At 39.6% G+C, this 17,288-nt stretch overlaps 2 protein-coding genes across 5 annotated transcripts in view; one reads left to right on the forward strand and one right to left on the reverse strand.

Annotated features, from left to right (window-relative positions):
• UBXN4 (UBX domain protein 4) overlaps positions 1-12,474 on the forward strand; it is a 34,009-nt gene extending 21,535 nt beyond the window's left edge. Inside the window, exons 9-13 of one of the 3 annotated variants that reach the window (XM_036857246.1) lie at positions 326-453; positions 4,966-5,065; positions 6,765-6,896; positions 8,349-8,551; positions 10,230-10,900. In XM_036857246.1, coding sequence (XP_036713141.1) covers positions 326-453; positions 4,966-5,065; positions 6,765-6,896; positions 8,349-8,551; positions 10,230-10,368 — 702 coding nt within the window. In that variant the 3' untranslated portion in view covers positions 10,369-10,900. Of the gene's footprint in view, positions 1-325; positions 454-4,962; positions 5,066-6,764; positions 6,897-8,348; positions 8,552-10,229 lie in introns of all 3 variants that reach the window. The other 2 variants (XM_036857245.1, XM_036857247.1) reach the window with 2 other exon arrangements.
• LCT (lactase) overlaps positions 10,541-17,288 on the reverse strand; it is a 54,889-nt gene continuing 48,141 nt past the window's right edge. For both annotated transcript variants that reach the window (XM_036857244.1, XM_036857243.1), the window contains exons 15-17: positions 16,703-16,926; positions 15,589-15,813; positions 10,541-14,952 (exon numbers count right to left, since the gene is read on the reverse strand). In XM_036857244.1, the coding sequence (XP_036713139.1) occupies positions 14,732-14,952; positions 15,589-15,813; positions 16,703-16,926 (670 nt within the window). In that variant the 3' untranslated portion in view covers positions 10,541-14,731. The remainder of the gene's footprint in view (positions 14,953-15,588; positions 15,814-16,702; positions 16,927-17,288) is intronic.

The following is a 17,288-nucleotide window of genomic DNA, read 5'->3' on the forward strand; positions in this document are numbered from 1 at the left end:
AAGCAGTTGTAATACATATTACACCCTACTTAATATTGTTTGTTCATTTATTCATTTAGTAAATATTTATTGATTATCTGTTATGTGCCAGACCTTGTTCCAGGCTTTAGAGAGAGAATAGTGACCAAAATCAAGTCCTTGTTTGTTTACTAATAACTCTGGTCCCTGAAAGTTGATAAAACTAAAAAATACCAGAATCAGAGTGATGAAGTTCATGTATGACCTTAAGGAATTTCATGCATATTTATGTTCCTTATGTTTGGAAATGTGTAACTAGATCTTTATGGCAGTGAAATATAATTAGTATCTAACAACTGTTTTAAAGGACCGTGCAGAGAGAGCTGCTCGTTTTGCAAAGACAAAGGAAGAAGTAGAAGCTGCTAAAGCTGCTGCCCTGCTGGCCAAACAGGCAGAAATGGAAGTCAAGAGAGACTCTTCCATAAAAGAAAGAAGGTACTTTATTTCCTGCTAAAATGTATGTGTATACATGGCAGCTGAGGAGAAAAGCAGTTGTGGGCTGCTTTTTAACACTGATGTGTTCTGTGGATTAGTAAATAGTTCTACAAGAACATATTGATCGGTTTGGCAGCTGCCAGTGGTATTTGTCATTGAATGTCAATGTACAACATAACGGTACTAAATACATGATGTTTAAAAGAAGGCTGAAGAAATCCTTTTCAAAAGACAGAAAGCACATACATCAAAATGATTATAGTGATTATCTCATGTGTACTGGAATTCTTTACTTGTTAGAATATCAAGTCAAACAGGATTAAGCAAAAGAGGGAATCCGTTGGCTCTGCAGCTGGGAGTTACAGTGATGGAATTGGTTAGGCATCACCAGATCCAGGGATCTAAAGGATATTATTAGGACTTTTTCTCTCTCCTTTTAATCTCTTGGTTTCTGTCTTAGCTTTATTCTCAGAGAAACTCTTCAGATAGTGTCAGGAGATCCTAGGGCCTCCTGGCACCTTCCAGGATCGTGAGCTTCTGATCCTAGAGAGGAAAGACTAATCCTTTTTCTCATTCACTGAGAATTCTGATTGGCCCCGTTTGGGTCATGTGGCCATCTTAATACCAATCACTATGTCCACTTGTGTAGGCCAGCTGGTTGGGGTAGTAGACATGCCCACCCCTGTGCTGAAGGAGATAAGGAAATATTACTGATAATCATACCCGAATGAATGAATGAATTGGAGGGATAAGGCAGTTCCCAAAACAAAAATGTGGTGCAAAGACAAAAATTTAGATTTCCAGTACATACTGCTAGTAGGGTTACGGTTAATATTTGTTTTGTTCTTTGTACTTTTCTGTATTTTCTATATTAGAAGATTAACAAGTGGGACTTCCCTGGTGGTGCAGTGGTTAAGAATCCGCCTGCCAGTGCAGGGGACATGGGTTCAAGCCCTGGCCTGGGAAGATCCCACATGCTGCGGAGCAGCTAAGCCCGTGCGCCACAACTACTTAGCCTGTGCTCTAGAGCCTGCGAGCCACACCTCCTGAGCCCGCGTGCCACAACTGCTGAAGCCTGTGCACCTAGAGCCCATGCTCTGCAACAAGAGAAGCCACCGCAATGAGAAGCACGTGAACTGCAGTGAAGAGTAGCCCCCGCTCACTGCAACTAGAGAAAGCCCGCGCACAGCAATGAAGACCCAACGCAGCCAAAAACAAATAAATAAAATAAATAGAAACTATTTTCCGAAAGTAATAAAATACTTAAGAATATATTTAACAGAAGTGTAAAACTTCTACACTGAAAACTAGAAAACATTGTCGAAATAATTAAAGAAGACCTAATTAAATACGTGGAAAGATATTTTGTTTTCATAGATCAGAAGACTATATTGTTAAGATGGCAGTAATCCCCAAGCTGGTTTACAGATGCAACACAATCCCTCTCAAAATTCCAGCTGTTTTTTTTGCCAAAATTTATGTAGGAATCTGATTCTAAAATTTATATGGAAATGCAAGGGACCCAGAATAGTCAAAACAGAACAAAGTTGGAGGACTCATACTTTCTGGTTTTAAAACTTAACTATGAAACTACGGTAACCAAGACAGTGTGGTATTGGCATAAGGATGGACATATGGGTTGATGTATAGGCATACCTCGTTTATTGCGATAATACTTTATTGCAGTTTTTTACAAATTGAAGTTTTGTGGCAGCTCTTTGTCGTCAGTTGATAGTTAGCATTTTTAGCAAAAAATATTTTTTAATTAAGGCATGTACATGGTTTTTCTAGACATACGCTACTGCACATTTATTAGACTGGAGTATAGTATAAACATAACATATGCACTGGGAAACGAAAAATTTCATGTGACTCGCTTTATTGTGATAATTGTGGTGTGGAACCAAACCCACAATATCTCTGAGGTATGCCTGTGATAGGAATTGAGTCTCTAGAAATAAACCTATGCGTTTATGATCAACTGATTTTTGAAAAGTTTACTAAGACCATTCAATGGGGAGAAAATGGTCTCTTCAACAAACGCTGCTTGGACAAGTGGATATCCATGTGCAAAATAATAAATTTGGACCATTATCTCACACCATATGGATCATCTACCTAAGTGTGAAAGCTAAAAGTATAAACTCTTGGGAGGAAAAGAAATGAGGAAATCTTGTGATCTTGGAATAGGCAATGGATTCTTAGACAGGACACCAAAAGCACACGTGACAAGAGAAAGCAACAGATAAGCTGGACTTCATCGAAATTAAAAACTTTTATGCTTCGAAGGATATCATCAGGATAGTGAAAAGACAACCCACAAAATTGGAGGGACTTCCCTGGCGGTCCAGTGGTTAAGACTCCGCACTTCCACTGCAGGGGGCACGGGTTTGATCCCTGGTCAGGGAACTAAGATCCTGCATGCCACACAGTGTGGCCAAAAAAAAAAAAAAAATTGGAGAAAATACTTGCAAACCATATATCTGATAACGGACTTGTAACTGGAATATAAAAGGAAGTCAACAACAAAGAAGCAAACAACCCAATTTAAATATGGGGAAAGAATTTGAATAGATATTTTTTCGGAGAAGATATACAAATGATTAATAAGCACATGAAAAGATGCTCCACATTATTAGTCATTAGGAAAATCAAGTCAAAACCACACCTTCTAGGAAGCCTAAATTTAAAGTGACCACCAGGACTTCCCTGGCGGTTCAGTGATTGGGACTCCACGCTCCCAATGTAGGGGGCACAGGTTCCATCCCTGGTCAGGGAACTAAGACCCTGAATGCCTCATGGCCGAAAAAAAATAAGTAACGTAAGTAAGTAACCGCCAAGTCTTGGCAAGGATGTGGAGAATTTGGAACCTTCCTACATTGCTGATGGGATTATAAAATGGTACAACCGCTTTGGAAAAACAACTTGGCAGTTCCTCAAAATGCTAAACAATTCTACTCTTAAGTATATATCCAAGAGAGTTGAAAACGATGTCCACACAGAAACCTGTACATGAATATTCATAGCAGCGTTCTTCATAATAGCCAAAATGTGCTAAGAACCAAAATGTCCATCAACTGAAGCGGGGATAAACAAAATATAGTATATAGCATATGATGGAATATTTTTCAGCAATAAAAAGGAAGGAAGTACTGACACTTGCTACAACTTGGATGAACCTGGAAAACATAATGCTACATGAAAAAAGCCATTTACCAAGAAGTCACACATCTTATGATTCCGTTATAGGAAGTGCCAGAAACAGACAAATCCACAAAGACAGAAAGTAGATGAGTGGTTGCCAGGGAAAGGGAGAGGGCGGAGCAGGGACTGACTGCTAAAGGGCTTGGTTTCTTTTTCGGGTGATGGGATGTTCTGGAATTGGATAGCAGTGATGGTTGCACAGCTCTGACTGTATTAAAAGCCACTGAATTGTACATTTTAAAGGGTGAATTTTATCTCAAAAAAGCTGTTGTTAAAAGTAATAAATGAGGTTTGACTGTGAAAAGAACCAATTTTCTTTTTATGTTCTCTAATTGGAGAAATATTGGACATACATTTCTCTGTAAGTTTAAGGAATACAGCCTGATGGTTTGATTTACATATATTTTGAAACGATTACCACGCGCGTTCAGCTAACATCCATCTTCTCATACACAGTTGGCTCTTGGACAGTGTGGGGTTGCAGTTGGCGTGCCACCCCCGCGTAGTCAGAATTCCGTGTATGACTTCAAAGTTGGCCCTCCATGTCCACGGTTCTGCATCCATGGATTCAATCAGCCGTGGATAGTGCAGTGCTGTAGTATGTGTTTATTGCAAAAAATCCACCTCTACATGGACCCGTGCAGCTCAGACCCCTGTTGTTCACGGGCTAAATGGAGATACAATTAAAAAACCTCTTTCCTTACGATGAGAATTCTTAGGATTTACTCTCAACAGCTTTCCTATATACCATAACAGCAGTGTTAGCTATAGTCGTCTTGTACGTTACATTCCTAGTTACTTACTTACCTTAAATTGGAATTTTATACCTTTTGACCACCTTCCTCCAATCCTCCCTCCCCAACTCTCCATAAAAACCTGTTTTCATTACACATTTCCACTTCCATTTTCTCTTAGTTTTTTGTTTTTTTTTTTTAAATTTTTTTTTTTTTTTTTTTTTATTTATTTATGGCTGTGTTGGATCTTCGTTTCTGTGCGAGGGCTTTCTCCAGTTGTGGCAAGCGGGGGCCACTCTTCATCGCGGTGCGCGGGCCTCTCGCTATCGCGGCCTCTCTTGCTGCGGAGCACAGGCTCCAGACACGCAGGCTCAGTAATTGTGGCTCACGGGCCCAGTCGCTCCGCGGCATGTGGGATCTTCCCAGACCAGGGCTCGAACCCGTGTCGCCTGCATTGGCAGGCAGATTCTCAACCACTGCGCCACCAGGGAAGCCCTCTCTTAGTTTTAATGATATCATTTGAGAAGGTGTATAAGTAAAGATGCTGAGTTAAATTTTCATTTTCTCATAGCAGTGTTGCGAGAATTCAATTCCGTCTTCCTGATGGTTCTTCCTTTACAAATCAGTTCCCTTCTGATGCTCCTCTAGAAGAAGCAAGGCAGTTTGCTGCACAGGTAAATTTATGTCTTGAGTTGTAATGAAGGTAGGTGAATGGGTTATTAGAATGTAGGAGGGGAAGTTTTCCAGGCAGGATTTGAAGAGTATGAATAAGTCATGACTTATCCCCAGGAGGGAGGCACAAGATGCCTGTGGGATGTTGTGGAGCTTCCGTCATGTATGAGTGCCATATGGGAACAGCACATCTGCTTGTTCTGTAAAAAGACGAATTTGCTGCTATTGTAAAATAGACTCTGGAAACTTTTCTCAGTGCTTAGTACATTCAGTTGGAGGAATGAAAAGCAAGTGATTTTCCAAAAGTCTAATCTGAAGGAGTTGTCCTCTGTAAAAGATGCATTTTTTCTTAGTCCTCTCTCTGAATTTTCTGCAAGTTGCTTAGAATGCTTTGGGGCTGGCAGTTTTCCCACCATCTGCCAGTTGGTCAAACCTAAAGATCAATAATCTTTATTTGGCAACAAGTATCTTCTTCAGGAATTTACTTCCAGAACATGGCCTTATTCAAGATCTGAATGGTTGTGAAATTGACATCTTAGAAGAGAAGATATGAGTACTTTTAGTACTTTTAGTTAGTTTTTGTACTCTCATTGATTACTTTTTCAAAATGAGGCATCAGATGTCCTTTAGGATCTAGGCTTGTTATACGTACCGGTGTTTGTTTTATGTATCACTTCAAGATTAAAATTAGGATTCAGTCTTTTCTGCTAGACCTCTTCTGCATTTAGTCTGCCATCTCACTTATAGGTCCCAAGAAAAGGATGCCTAAAAAGTTATATGCCTTCTTCCACTGGTGAGCTTGGCTAGACAGTATAAAAAGTTATTTTAATAACCCTTTTCCCCAAGCTTTATAGTAGAATCAACTCCAGATAGCCTCTTTCATCCTTCTTTTGCCTTGGAGCCCCACTTGGGGCCTCCCCAAATGGGGTGCTTCTGCCACAGGTAAGTGAAGAGTGAATCACATGAGTTAAAAAGAAAGATCTTTAATTGCATCAGTCCTATTAGAACTTCATCTCAGTACAGTGACCTAATTTTGTGACCTTATGTTGAGTGAGAACAGTGAGAGGTAGTATGACCTAGAGTAAAAAATTACAAAAAACAGAAATTAGACTCTTCCTTTGGAAGATTTTATAAGTATAGGTGATTTAACATTGTGAAAGTGACTGTGATGCTTGCCCACTGTAAATTCCTGGACCTGGGATTATGTGTGTAGTATGGGTTGATTATGGACCATTTACTCTCTGAGACAAGGAGGAGGCAAAAACTCCTATCATATGTATAATATGAGGGAAATTCTGGTCTATTCCAGATTTTTAATACAAAATACCTACAATCCAAATGGGTATTTGTGAGATATTAATGTAAGTTTGCCAAAGGACAGTGAAAACTCTAATTGCAAACTGCAGTCATACTTAAGATATATAATTGTTCATTTTTATTCAGTGTATTTATATAGTCTTAGGAAACATATTCTTGCTATTTCATGGTCATTTTTTGAGCTTTAAAAGCTTTTAAGTACTATTTGGATTTGATAGCCTTCAGCTATTTTTTGAAGCACAAAGTTTTTATAAATGTCTTTTGATTTTACATTTAAGTGAACTTTTAAAATTAAAGCAGTCATTTTGGATGCATATGAGTTTGTAATATCTTACTTTAAAAAGGCTCCACTGTAAGGTTTTAAAACTTATTGTTATGTTACAGACTGTTGGCAACACTTACGGTAATTTTTCATTAGCAACAATGTTTCCCAGGAGGGAATTTACCAAAGAAGATTATAAAAAGAAATTACTGGATTTGGAACTTGCCCCAAGTGCTTCAGTGGTCCTGTTGCCAGTATGTATACGCATATGTATTCTTTCTCTTCCTATAGTCCTGTTTGTTCTGCTCTTGATCTCTTCTTACAATTAGAGGAAGGGAAGGTGAAAAGTGTACGGTGGGTAATTAAAATCCAAATTATCAAAAAATGTTAGATCAATTTATTGTTCTATTATCCTGGGCTTTATATTTGTATTGCTAGTGAGACACAATATAAATTTTCAACTTTTTCCCTCACCTATTTTCATGTACAAAAAACGACCAGTAGGAGAGGAAAAGAAATGTAGAATATCTGCCTAATCTACTGACTTGGTGTCATTTATTTATGTATGAGTATATGAGTACTGTTTACCAATTTTTTAAAAAACATTTTAATCTAAAAATAACATTCATTTTTAAACATATTAATCCCATCTGATCGTAACAATATTTTAATCTCTGATTAAAAAAAAGGCTCAGAACCTTAAATAATTTTGCCAAGGTGCCACCTTAAGTGCCAGAGCTGGGATGAGAGCTTGGGTCTTCCATATCTTGGTTAGTATATGGTAGTGCCCCCTAACCCACAGTTTCTCCTTCCATGCTTTCAGTTACTCGTGGCCAACTGCACTTTCAAAACATTACATGGAAAATTCCAGAAATAAACAATTCATAAGTTTTAAATTGCGGGCCGTTGTGAGTAGTGTGATGAAATGGTGTGTTGTCCCATCTGGAACATGAATCATCCCTTTGTCCAGTGTATCCATGCTCTATACGTTACCTGCTCATTAGTCGCTTTCTGGCCCTCTTGGTTATCGGATAGGCTGTCAAAATATTGCAGTGCTTGTGTTGAAGGAACCCTAATTTTACTTAATAATGGCTCCAAAGCTCAAGACTGATGATGCTGGCAATTTTGCTAGTCCCTTAGTGTGCCTAATTTATAAATTAAACTTTATCACAGGTATGCATGTATAGGGAAAAACATAGTATATGTAGGGTTTGGTACTATCCATGGTTTCAGCCATCCACTGGGGGTCTTGGAAAGTATCCCCTGCAGGTAAGCGGGGGGACTACTGTAGTTTACCCAGATCTGAACTATAGCCCCACACCTAAAACAGTCCTCCAGTAATCAGGATTAATTGTATTCATTGAGATCTGAAACCTTTCCCTTTTTAAAAATCATTAAGAAAGACTTTTAAAATCAAAATTGTTAATTTCATTACAAAAGTTTAGTTCTCTTCAAAATAATTGGTTCATGTCACTGAGAAACTACTTTCTAGTTTCTGTGTTGTGATTACTCCTTTAAAGAAAAAGAGCTCCAGGAGTTCCTAGAAGTTTATACACTTGAAAAACAGCAAAAGATGGCAATTTTACCTTCTTGCAGTAAACTAAAATCCACAGGACTTTTCCAGGTAAAAAAGTTTATCTAGAACCTTGAGTATGATGTGGTTGGGCTGATGTAGTCTTTATCTAGGTTTCTTTCTTAATTTTTAGGCAGGAAGACCAACTACATCCATGGTACATTCTTCCAGTGGCGACTTTTGGACATTCTTGGGGACAGTACTTTACCCATTCCTTGCCATCTGGAGATTGATCAGCAACTTCTTATTTAGTCATCCTCCTCCTGCACAGACCTCGGTGAGAGCAGGATCACTGGAATCCTCAAACCTTGCATCGTCCAGCAACTCAGAAAAAAGGTATTTGTTTGTATTTTCCCCATTTTCAAAATATGTTCGTAATGCCCAATGCCTTATTCAAAATGAAAAATTTTGTTATGGATACTTTGCCTTTTCTCTGTATAAGGGGGAAAACCCAACATGTTCTGGGAAGCTCAATACCTGCGTTTTCTCAGCCATCTTTCTAAAACCTATTCCATGGAAAGCAACTTCACTGCTACTGATTTTATTATTTCATTTATTGAATTCTCTTTATCCCATAACAAAAGGCATATTTTTTTCAGGTCTAAACAGTAATATCTTTTCTTGTTACCCACGTTTTGTCTGACAAGATAATTAATTTCTCACAGTCATCTTGCATGATTACTTTAGAGGAATCATTGTGCTGTAGATAATTTAACTGCCTCCTCTGGGTCAGTAAGAGAAGGACCAAACTGGATGTTCACTTGAAAATGAAATAACTCTTCAGAGAGTTATTTTGGACTAGTTCCTTAACCAAGAGGCCTTAACTTTTGTTGGAGATGGCCAAGGTTTGAATGGTAATACTGATAGACAACACTAATGATCTTAGCTCATACCTCTGTTAAAATTCTACATATTTGAAAGAGGTTTACAGGAAGTATTTTCTTAGAATTCGAGATTATACCCCCTTCTAATAATTAATAGCACAATTTATTACAATATATACCTAGTACTGTTCAATACTTTATTGGGTCATTAATAGCAAATCCTCACACCAATCATATGTGGTAAGTAATGAAAATCCTTGCATTTGTCTGCTGAAAGGAGATCCCTAATCTTGTGTCCTATTGACTCTCTAGATGACAATTTGTGTTAATATTGTGACTGGGCTGATGCAGCTGTTATCTTTATTTCTTTCTTAACTATTAAGCAGGAAGACAAGTACATTACTCAAGTGGGGACAGAAATTGTTCTCTAGTTTTAGAACAGCATTCAAACTAGGTCTTGTCAGGTCTGAATTTCAGAGCTCTTACTGAGCAATGAATGGAAGCATTTCATCCTGAATTACTGTCATATAGAAGAGCTTGCTGTGTGGGTTTCAAAAATTTATTTCAGGTAAGGAAAAAGGTCTTGGGTTGGGGCAAAGGAAGGGATGAATGTATATCCGAGCAGGTGAAGCTTCGTGTTCCACTACTGGCTTTTGTTTTTCTCTCTCCCTTCCCCTCTAGTGTTGGAGAATGTATTAGCATAAATTTCACCTGTTTCCTTTCCATTTTCAGATGAAGAACTGTTCTAAATTGTCCATGCAGAAATAAATCACTCTTAAAGATTCTGAAAGAATTGAAAATTGCTAACTGACCATTTCTGTATGAATGGAGTTTGGGATAGCCTCTAGGGTGTTGTGTAAGTTATAAATAAATATTTTAGTAGATACATCAGCTTGCATAAATAATAAAGGAAAGATTTAGTTGGCAAGTGGTCCCAGTCTTCTAAAACTTAGTGAGTCACCAAGAAATACATGGACAACATGATGTGACTAGTTTGGCTTAGAGAACAGATGAAGTTACCCCGCCAAAAATGTGTAAAGTCTAGTACTGCGTTAGTAGATATAATGATCTCCATGGACTTTCCTTAAACTTTCCTTAATACTAATGGCAGTTTAAAGGAAATGGCTTTGTATTACTGCTGTTTTCATTTTATATCATCATCTTCTTTCCTCCCTCTTTTGTTATATCAGGGAACCAGTCAGAAAAAGAGTGCTGGAGAAACGGGGGGAAGACTTTAAAAAGGAGGGCAAGATATACAGATTGAGGACTCAAGACGATGGTGAAGATGAAAACAACACTTGGAATGGAAATTCTACTCAGCAGATGTAGTGTGACAAGTACAATATGTGCAGTAATCATTGTTTCTCTTATGATTTAATTGAACTAAAATTCTGCTGGAGAAGTGGGACTGCTTTATGTTTTCCAACTCATCTACAAAGTGTCTCTTTATTCCTGCTTAGTGGGTTAAAGTTGTTTAACCTCAGACAAGTCAAGAGATAAAATAACTGGCTGCTAGGTCCTTGTATATGGTAACCAACTGCTAGAAGCCTAAAATAACAAAAGGTCTGCGACAGCCTCCCTTTATCAGCTTTCTTGTTTAGTATTTCATATGCCCATTAGCCCTGTGCTCTCAGATGATATGTTTTGTTTAGGGCTGTTTTGCTCCAAAACTCCTGAGCCCACACAGAGTAACTGGTATGTCACTGAATAATTTGATTTTGAGTCAGAGCATTTTAACTAGCCAATCAGATGATAATTTGGGTTTAACTTTTCTCTTCTTGCTCATCAGCTGCAAGCAAAATCTTGTAGTTTTTAATCTTACTTAAACACTGAATAAAAAAATCTTTTCCAAAAATCAGAATGATCTTATCTTTGCTTTAAGTTTTGTTATCCTAGCATCTTTTTGTTGCACAGGGCTCTGTGGAGGTCATGTGTCTCTGATACCCCCCCACCCCCCTGTACTGCCCTGGAACTATCCCAGGAAAGGAGGTGACCACCTTATCTTAAATATCACTGCAGGAAGAAATTTTCTGACACACACCGATGCTATGTTACTGTCTCTCCTAAGTCAGGGAGGCATCGCTTTGTTTGCATAATGTTATGGTCTTTGTTCCCATCGGACAAAACAACTGCTGGTCTACAACTAGTTCTCTGTCACCTTTATACTGAAGTTTTGCTCTCAGTAATGATAATCACTCTTCAAAGAACTGAAGTGCCTGTATTGTAGGACAAGAAGTAGGGAATTAAGATCTGCCTTTTGCTCATTTGGTTATTCTTAAGAATTTTAGGTTCTTAATCTGACTAACATGCTACTGTATGTTTATGGTGGTGGAGACACTAAGAATGTTTGAAAAAGGGAGTAAGTTTGACTGTTCCTCTTCTAACCTTTTGTGTTTAGATTGGAATAGAAGGACTCTGACTTTATTTTGTAATGGGAGGAAGAAATTTTCCCAGAGCAAACTTCGTTTTTCACCTATGAAGTAACAGTGACTTTAAAAAATGGTAATAGTGTTGGCAAGGAAACAGTGAGACCAGGTATGTTGTTGGTAGGAATGAAAACTGGGATAATCTTTCTGAAAAACATTGTCAGAAACCTTAAATATTTCATGCTCTTTGATCTAATAAGTTTTTCAAAGGAATGACCATAAATGCAGGCAAAATTTAGGTATAAACGTGTTAAGTTTTATTTATTTTACTTCAGAATTAGAAACCAACTAAATGCCTTCTGCAGAATTAACTTTTGCTGAGGAGAAATGGCACAATACTAATTCAACAATTCAGTTTAACATATTTATTGAGTACCTGTTCTGCGTTCGGGGGAAAAAAGCAGGATACAGAGCTGTAAGTACAGTATGATCTCAGCTTTATAAACACATTTTATATAGAGGTAGTACTATGTATTAACATAATGTAAAGAAAAAAGAAAACGCACCAAACGTTAATGGTGGTAAGAGTGGTTATATATAATTTTAGTTCTTTTTTTCATCCTTATATGTTTTCTCAATTTTCTGTAATGAAATTACTTCCATAATTTAAAAAGTGAGCTTGAAAAAGAAACATCTCCAGCAAGCATCCCATTTAAGTAAAGGTTTGTCGTCTTTAAAAACATAGCAATATGTGAATAAAAAACCAAGTTTGCCTTGAAAAAAAATCAAATAGAGATTCTTAGAGAAACGTACATAAAAGAATGATTCACAGTCTTTGAGTAAGAGGATCCTTCCTCAATTTTATATTTTAAAAAGTGTACGTGGTAAATTCAAAACCATATGGAACGCTATAAAATGACATCCTCCTCTTTGTATCCTATCCCCAGTTCTAGTCCCCAGAAGTTATACCTCTATTAACAGTTTCTTTTGTAGTTTTCAGAAAAATTTTATGCATACATAAGCAAATATGTAATCTTTATTTTTTAAATAAATGGGATCATATTATATATATACTACTCTGCATCTTGCTTTTTTACGTACACAGTCTTGAAGATCTTTCCCCATTCAACACATAGCTACCTCATTCTTATTAACGGCTGCAAAGCATTTCACTTGATAAACTTACCCATTCTCTGGTTGCGTTCATTGGTTATTACAGTTTTTGTGCTTGTGTCTGTTTTTCTGTTACAAACATTGCTACAGTGAACATCTTTGGGAAGGTGTCTTCTTAGCTGTGGAAATATACTTGAACGTCACTGAGTCAAAGGGTGTTTGCAGTTTGGATTATAAAAAATGCTGGGGAATTGCCTCCTATAAAGGCTCTGTGAATTTACAGCAGCTAACAGGTAGGAGGATATTGATTTCCCCAGATCCTTGGCAGCACTGTATTATACTTTTTCATCTTTGTCAACGTGATAAATGAAAAATTGTATGCATTTTATATGCATTGTGTTGATTATGAATGAAGGTGAGCATCTTTTAATATTATTGGTTATTTTGATTTATTTTCTGAGAACTGCCTGTGTTTTCTTTCATTTTGTGTTTATCATCTTTTTCTTATTGATTTATAACAATTTCACGTATATTAAGAAAGTTAGCCCTTTGTCTAGCATATGCTATAAATATCTTCTCCCTGTTCATCTTTTGGTGAGTATGTTGATGGTAATTTCTTGGCACAATTTTTATGTGGTCCTGTATCAGCGTTTTTCTTTATGGCCTCTGGGTCTTAAGTCTTGATTACAAAATAACTTTTCCCATTTCAGAAAGTAATTTAAAAAAAAATTCCCCCATCTATTCTAGCATTCTCGTGGTTTCATTTTTTTACATTTACATCTTGTATCCGAGTAAGGGATGTGGCTCCCTTCCCCACGCCTGTGGCTAACATCCTCAAGAGCTAACCTGTGAGCCGCCTCCATTAATGGAGTGGTCCATCATCCACCTGCCCCCCGCCCCCGATTTGGCAGGCCGCCTCTGTCACGCACCCTGTTCCCACACGTGGCTGGTCTGTCTCGGCTCTCTTTTCCTTTGTTGATCTTTCTATTCTATCTGTTTCAAAACTACTTTTTATAACTAGCTTTATAATATATTTTATATTCTTTTTCCCCCCAGATATTTATCCTGGATCTTTTCTCAAGTTTGTTTCATGTGAAACTTTATATTATTCTTTTTCATGTCCCGCCCCCCCCCCCCAAAAAAAAAGTTATATTGACTTTAGGTATAATTGACAGCTTATACGAATGTCTCTGATACCACTTTTAGAACCATCTTCACCCCATCTGATAAACTTTTTCTGTCTATTGGTAGGAGAAAAAAGCTTGTGCCCCGCAATTCTGACTGTCAGGTTGGGGCCCACGGCAGTGGAACATTTTGATAGGAATTTTCTGTAGATACAATTCAGGTAAGGAACGCTTACAAGAAGCAAAATTTCGAGTGTGATTGGCCTTTTAAAACCAGTTGAAAACTGCTCTATTTTTAAAAAAACATTCTCCCAGATATCTAGAAAGAAAGAATATATAGACTAAACAAGTTTGAGTGTTCCATACTGTGACTGTCTGATTAGCACATCCGAGGGGCTACTCAGCATATGTTTTGTGAATGAGCACACAAATGCAGCAGGTGTGTCTCCTCTGCCCTGTCTCCAAAATGTGCCTGCCAGGGACACTGAGATGTGGCCCTCTAGCCTCCAGAAGCTAACAGCAGAGGATTACTGTGGTGAAGCTATACAAGGGGACAGTCATAACTTCTGTGGAACCTGCCTTCTCAAGGAGAAGCACCCATAGAAGATAGATAGATAGGACACAGTTAGTTAATAGCACCTTTTTTAGTTTCTGAGAAACACAAGGTAAGAGTCGGAGGGAGCTTGAAGAGAGAGGGCAGGAGATGACATTGCAGTTGATTTTTTATGAAAAGGGTTGCTGTGGTTCTTACTAATGTTTTCACCTTTAAAATCTCTGAAAATTAAAACAGCCCAGTTCAGTGGCTCACAGAACCAGTAGACGCGTTCAGTATCTACTTATTTCCACAAGAGCCACTCGCAGGGTCATCTAATGCCCAAGTGAATTCCTGATCCTGGGGCAAGGTGGAGATATTTCCATTTTAATCAGGGACTTGAAATCCTTCAAGTTTAATTAGTATCTAATAGTGCAGAGACTTTTACAAACTCTGTTATGGGTAAAGTATAAGATCCTCAGTGGTCCTGTAGGTGGCAAAGGCTTCAAAGAAACTAGGCCTATTTTGCAGAACTGGAGGAGGTGGTAACTTGTAGGTCAGAATGAAGAACTATGGCTCAATTCCTGTTCGCCTGGTTGTGTTTGCTTTTGCTTGGAGCGCTTACAGTACTTGTAGGACAGAAACGCCACACCACAGACTCCAAGCAGCATTAGAGCAAAGAGTACATACAGTGCTGTCTGGGCCTCTGCTGTACCCAGCCTGAGCCCCAGGAACTGAACGTCCTCTTCTCTCATGGGGCTGGTGGTGGGCTCAGCATCTAGGAGAAGACAACAAAGGTAGTGTGTGCACCGGTACAGACAGAGTTATCAGATGTATGTTAACCTAGATTAAGCCCGAGCCAGATCCTTGCAATAGAGAAGCTACAGGGTGAGCGCGTTGCGGAGGTGACTGTATGAATCCTTTTCACTGAGTGAGTTATGAGCCTCTGAAGGAAGTCACGTAGTTTTAGTTTTTAAGCATCCGTCTCAGTGATTAGAGTATAATCTCTACTGGATAATTATCTCTTAATTTGTATAGTAATTTATACTTTTTCAGTCACTCAGCAAACATTGGCCACCTTAACATTGTGCCAGGCACTGCGTTTGATCCTTGCATCGGCCCAGCGTTCGCCTAGTTTCTTGCCTAAGGTTGCACGGCAAGTTAGTGCTAGGGCTGGGACAAGAATCTAGACCTGCTGTTCCCAGACCAGGGCCTAGTTTCTCGATGTAACTTTAACCCTAATTCCTTTGTTCCATCCTAAGAATGTCTGGAGCATTCAAAGTACAGAAATGTTGGTTGATTGAATGAAGGGGATGGAGAGGCAGAGAGGAGGGTAGTAAACTAGAAGAAAACAGAAACAGGCCCCCTTGCCCCTCACCCTCTGGCTTTTGTCCCTCCCAGAGTCACGTCTCACCTTGCTGCAGACAAGGGTGTGGCCCTGCAGCGGGGTCAGGGAAGCCGTTGCACCGGACTATGGAGGCGTAGAACTTGGCCGACGCTTTGGGGATCCTTGGCAGAGAAGTGTCAGTATAGTTCACGAAATGCACACCGAACTTCTCTGCGAAGCCTGTGGCCCACTCAAAGTTGTCCATCAGGGTCCAAACCGTGTATCCTCGAAGGTCCACCTTATCCTGCACAGCTGCCCAAAGACAGAGGCCCCGGCCTGAGCTTCCCTGGTCTTCTAAGACACCCCTTTCCATCAGGCCTACTGAGGCCGTGCCTGCCCGCAGCTCTCCTACACTTCCTGCGTGCAGGTCAAGGTGAGCTTTTTTCAGCTCTTTAAGAGAGCTGCCCACCCTTTGCGTGCAGGAATCGTTAGCTGGTCCTCCATGGGTGCTATTGCAGAGCCATCTGCATTTTCTAGAAAGGCTCAGCCCTGAATGGGAGTCAGGAACATGGGTAGACTAAATTAATCCTTCTGGGTCATCTGTAATCCTCCTTGTCTTCACATGGTGGGTTATTGGTCTTGGACAGAGCCTTGGAGTGTTAATGCTCTTCCCTGTAGAAAAGTGGCCCTTGGAAAAGATTTTATCTGGAATAAGATTTTCTGATCGTTTCTTTTTGCTGCTGCATCGCTCATTTTCTTTTACTCAGCATTACTTACCATTTCCGTGTCATAGTCCCATCCCAAGTTGTTCTGCTGAGCTAAGGGCCTCAAAGACTTTTGCTTGGGAAACGAAAGATCATACAGACAACCCCTCCAGCCCATTCCACCTGGCCCCTGCCCAGACTGTCCTCAGGAGGGCACTGCTGTTCAGGGACATTGACACCAGAGGATCAAGCAGAGCAAATGACAGGCCAAGAACTCGGGTCTAGCTGTATCAGGCAGCGGGGTTTGCTTGCTGAGCTTAAATCTAGGAAGGAAGAATCTTAGTGTGCAGCCCCAAAGGCTTAAACCCAAAGGGAGCTAGAAGCCTCGTCTTTCTCATCTGGGGCTTGTGGATGCAGTACTGTCCTGACTGCAGACGTTAGCATATGTTTCCAGCAGTGAAAGGTGCACGTGGAAGAAGGGCGGGGGCCTGGCATACCTTTGAGCGCCTCGTTGATGTAACTGCGGAGGTAGTAGATCCTAGCAGTGTCGTTGAGGTCTGATTCTTCCCGCTGGGACACTCCATTTTCTGTTACGTAGATCGGGGGGTTGTTGTACTCCTCCTTTAACCAGTTCAGGATCCTCCTGAAGCCAAAAGGTGTCATCTTCAGCCAGAAGGAGCCAGAGTCTGGCCAAGAGCGATCTGTGATGGAGGCAACTCCCCTACGAGTTCAAACGCTAAGGATTAGGTCTCGATTTGTAAATCCCAAGAGGCCCTCTGCACAAAACGTAAAACAGGATTTACACTAGAAAAAAACCTAGATTTTTGTCTAGACTTGAGAGTCTTAGCTACACCTAGAAGAGTCAAATGGCCTCAGATTCTCTTTTCACTAGTTGTAGTGGCATCAGTCAGTGCTGGTGTAACTTTGGACAGGCCGCCTACGCTCTCTGTTCTGCTTTCTACCTGTACAGAGGAATGGTCTTACTCATGGATCTAACCCTCCACGGCTCTGTTAACAGGCCACACCTCACACTAGATGTGAAAGGGCTCTGAGTTTCCCATACCGTAATCTCCCATGGGATGC

The sequence above is a fragment of the Balaenoptera musculus genome, chromosome 7, assembly GCF_009873245.2.
Source record: "Balaenoptera musculus isolate JJ_BM4_2016_0621 chromosome 7, mBalMus1.pri.v3, whole genome shotgun sequence".
Taxonomy (NCBI): domain Eukaryota; kingdom Metazoa; phylum Chordata; class Mammalia; order Artiodactyla; family Balaenopteridae; genus Balaenoptera; species Balaenoptera musculus.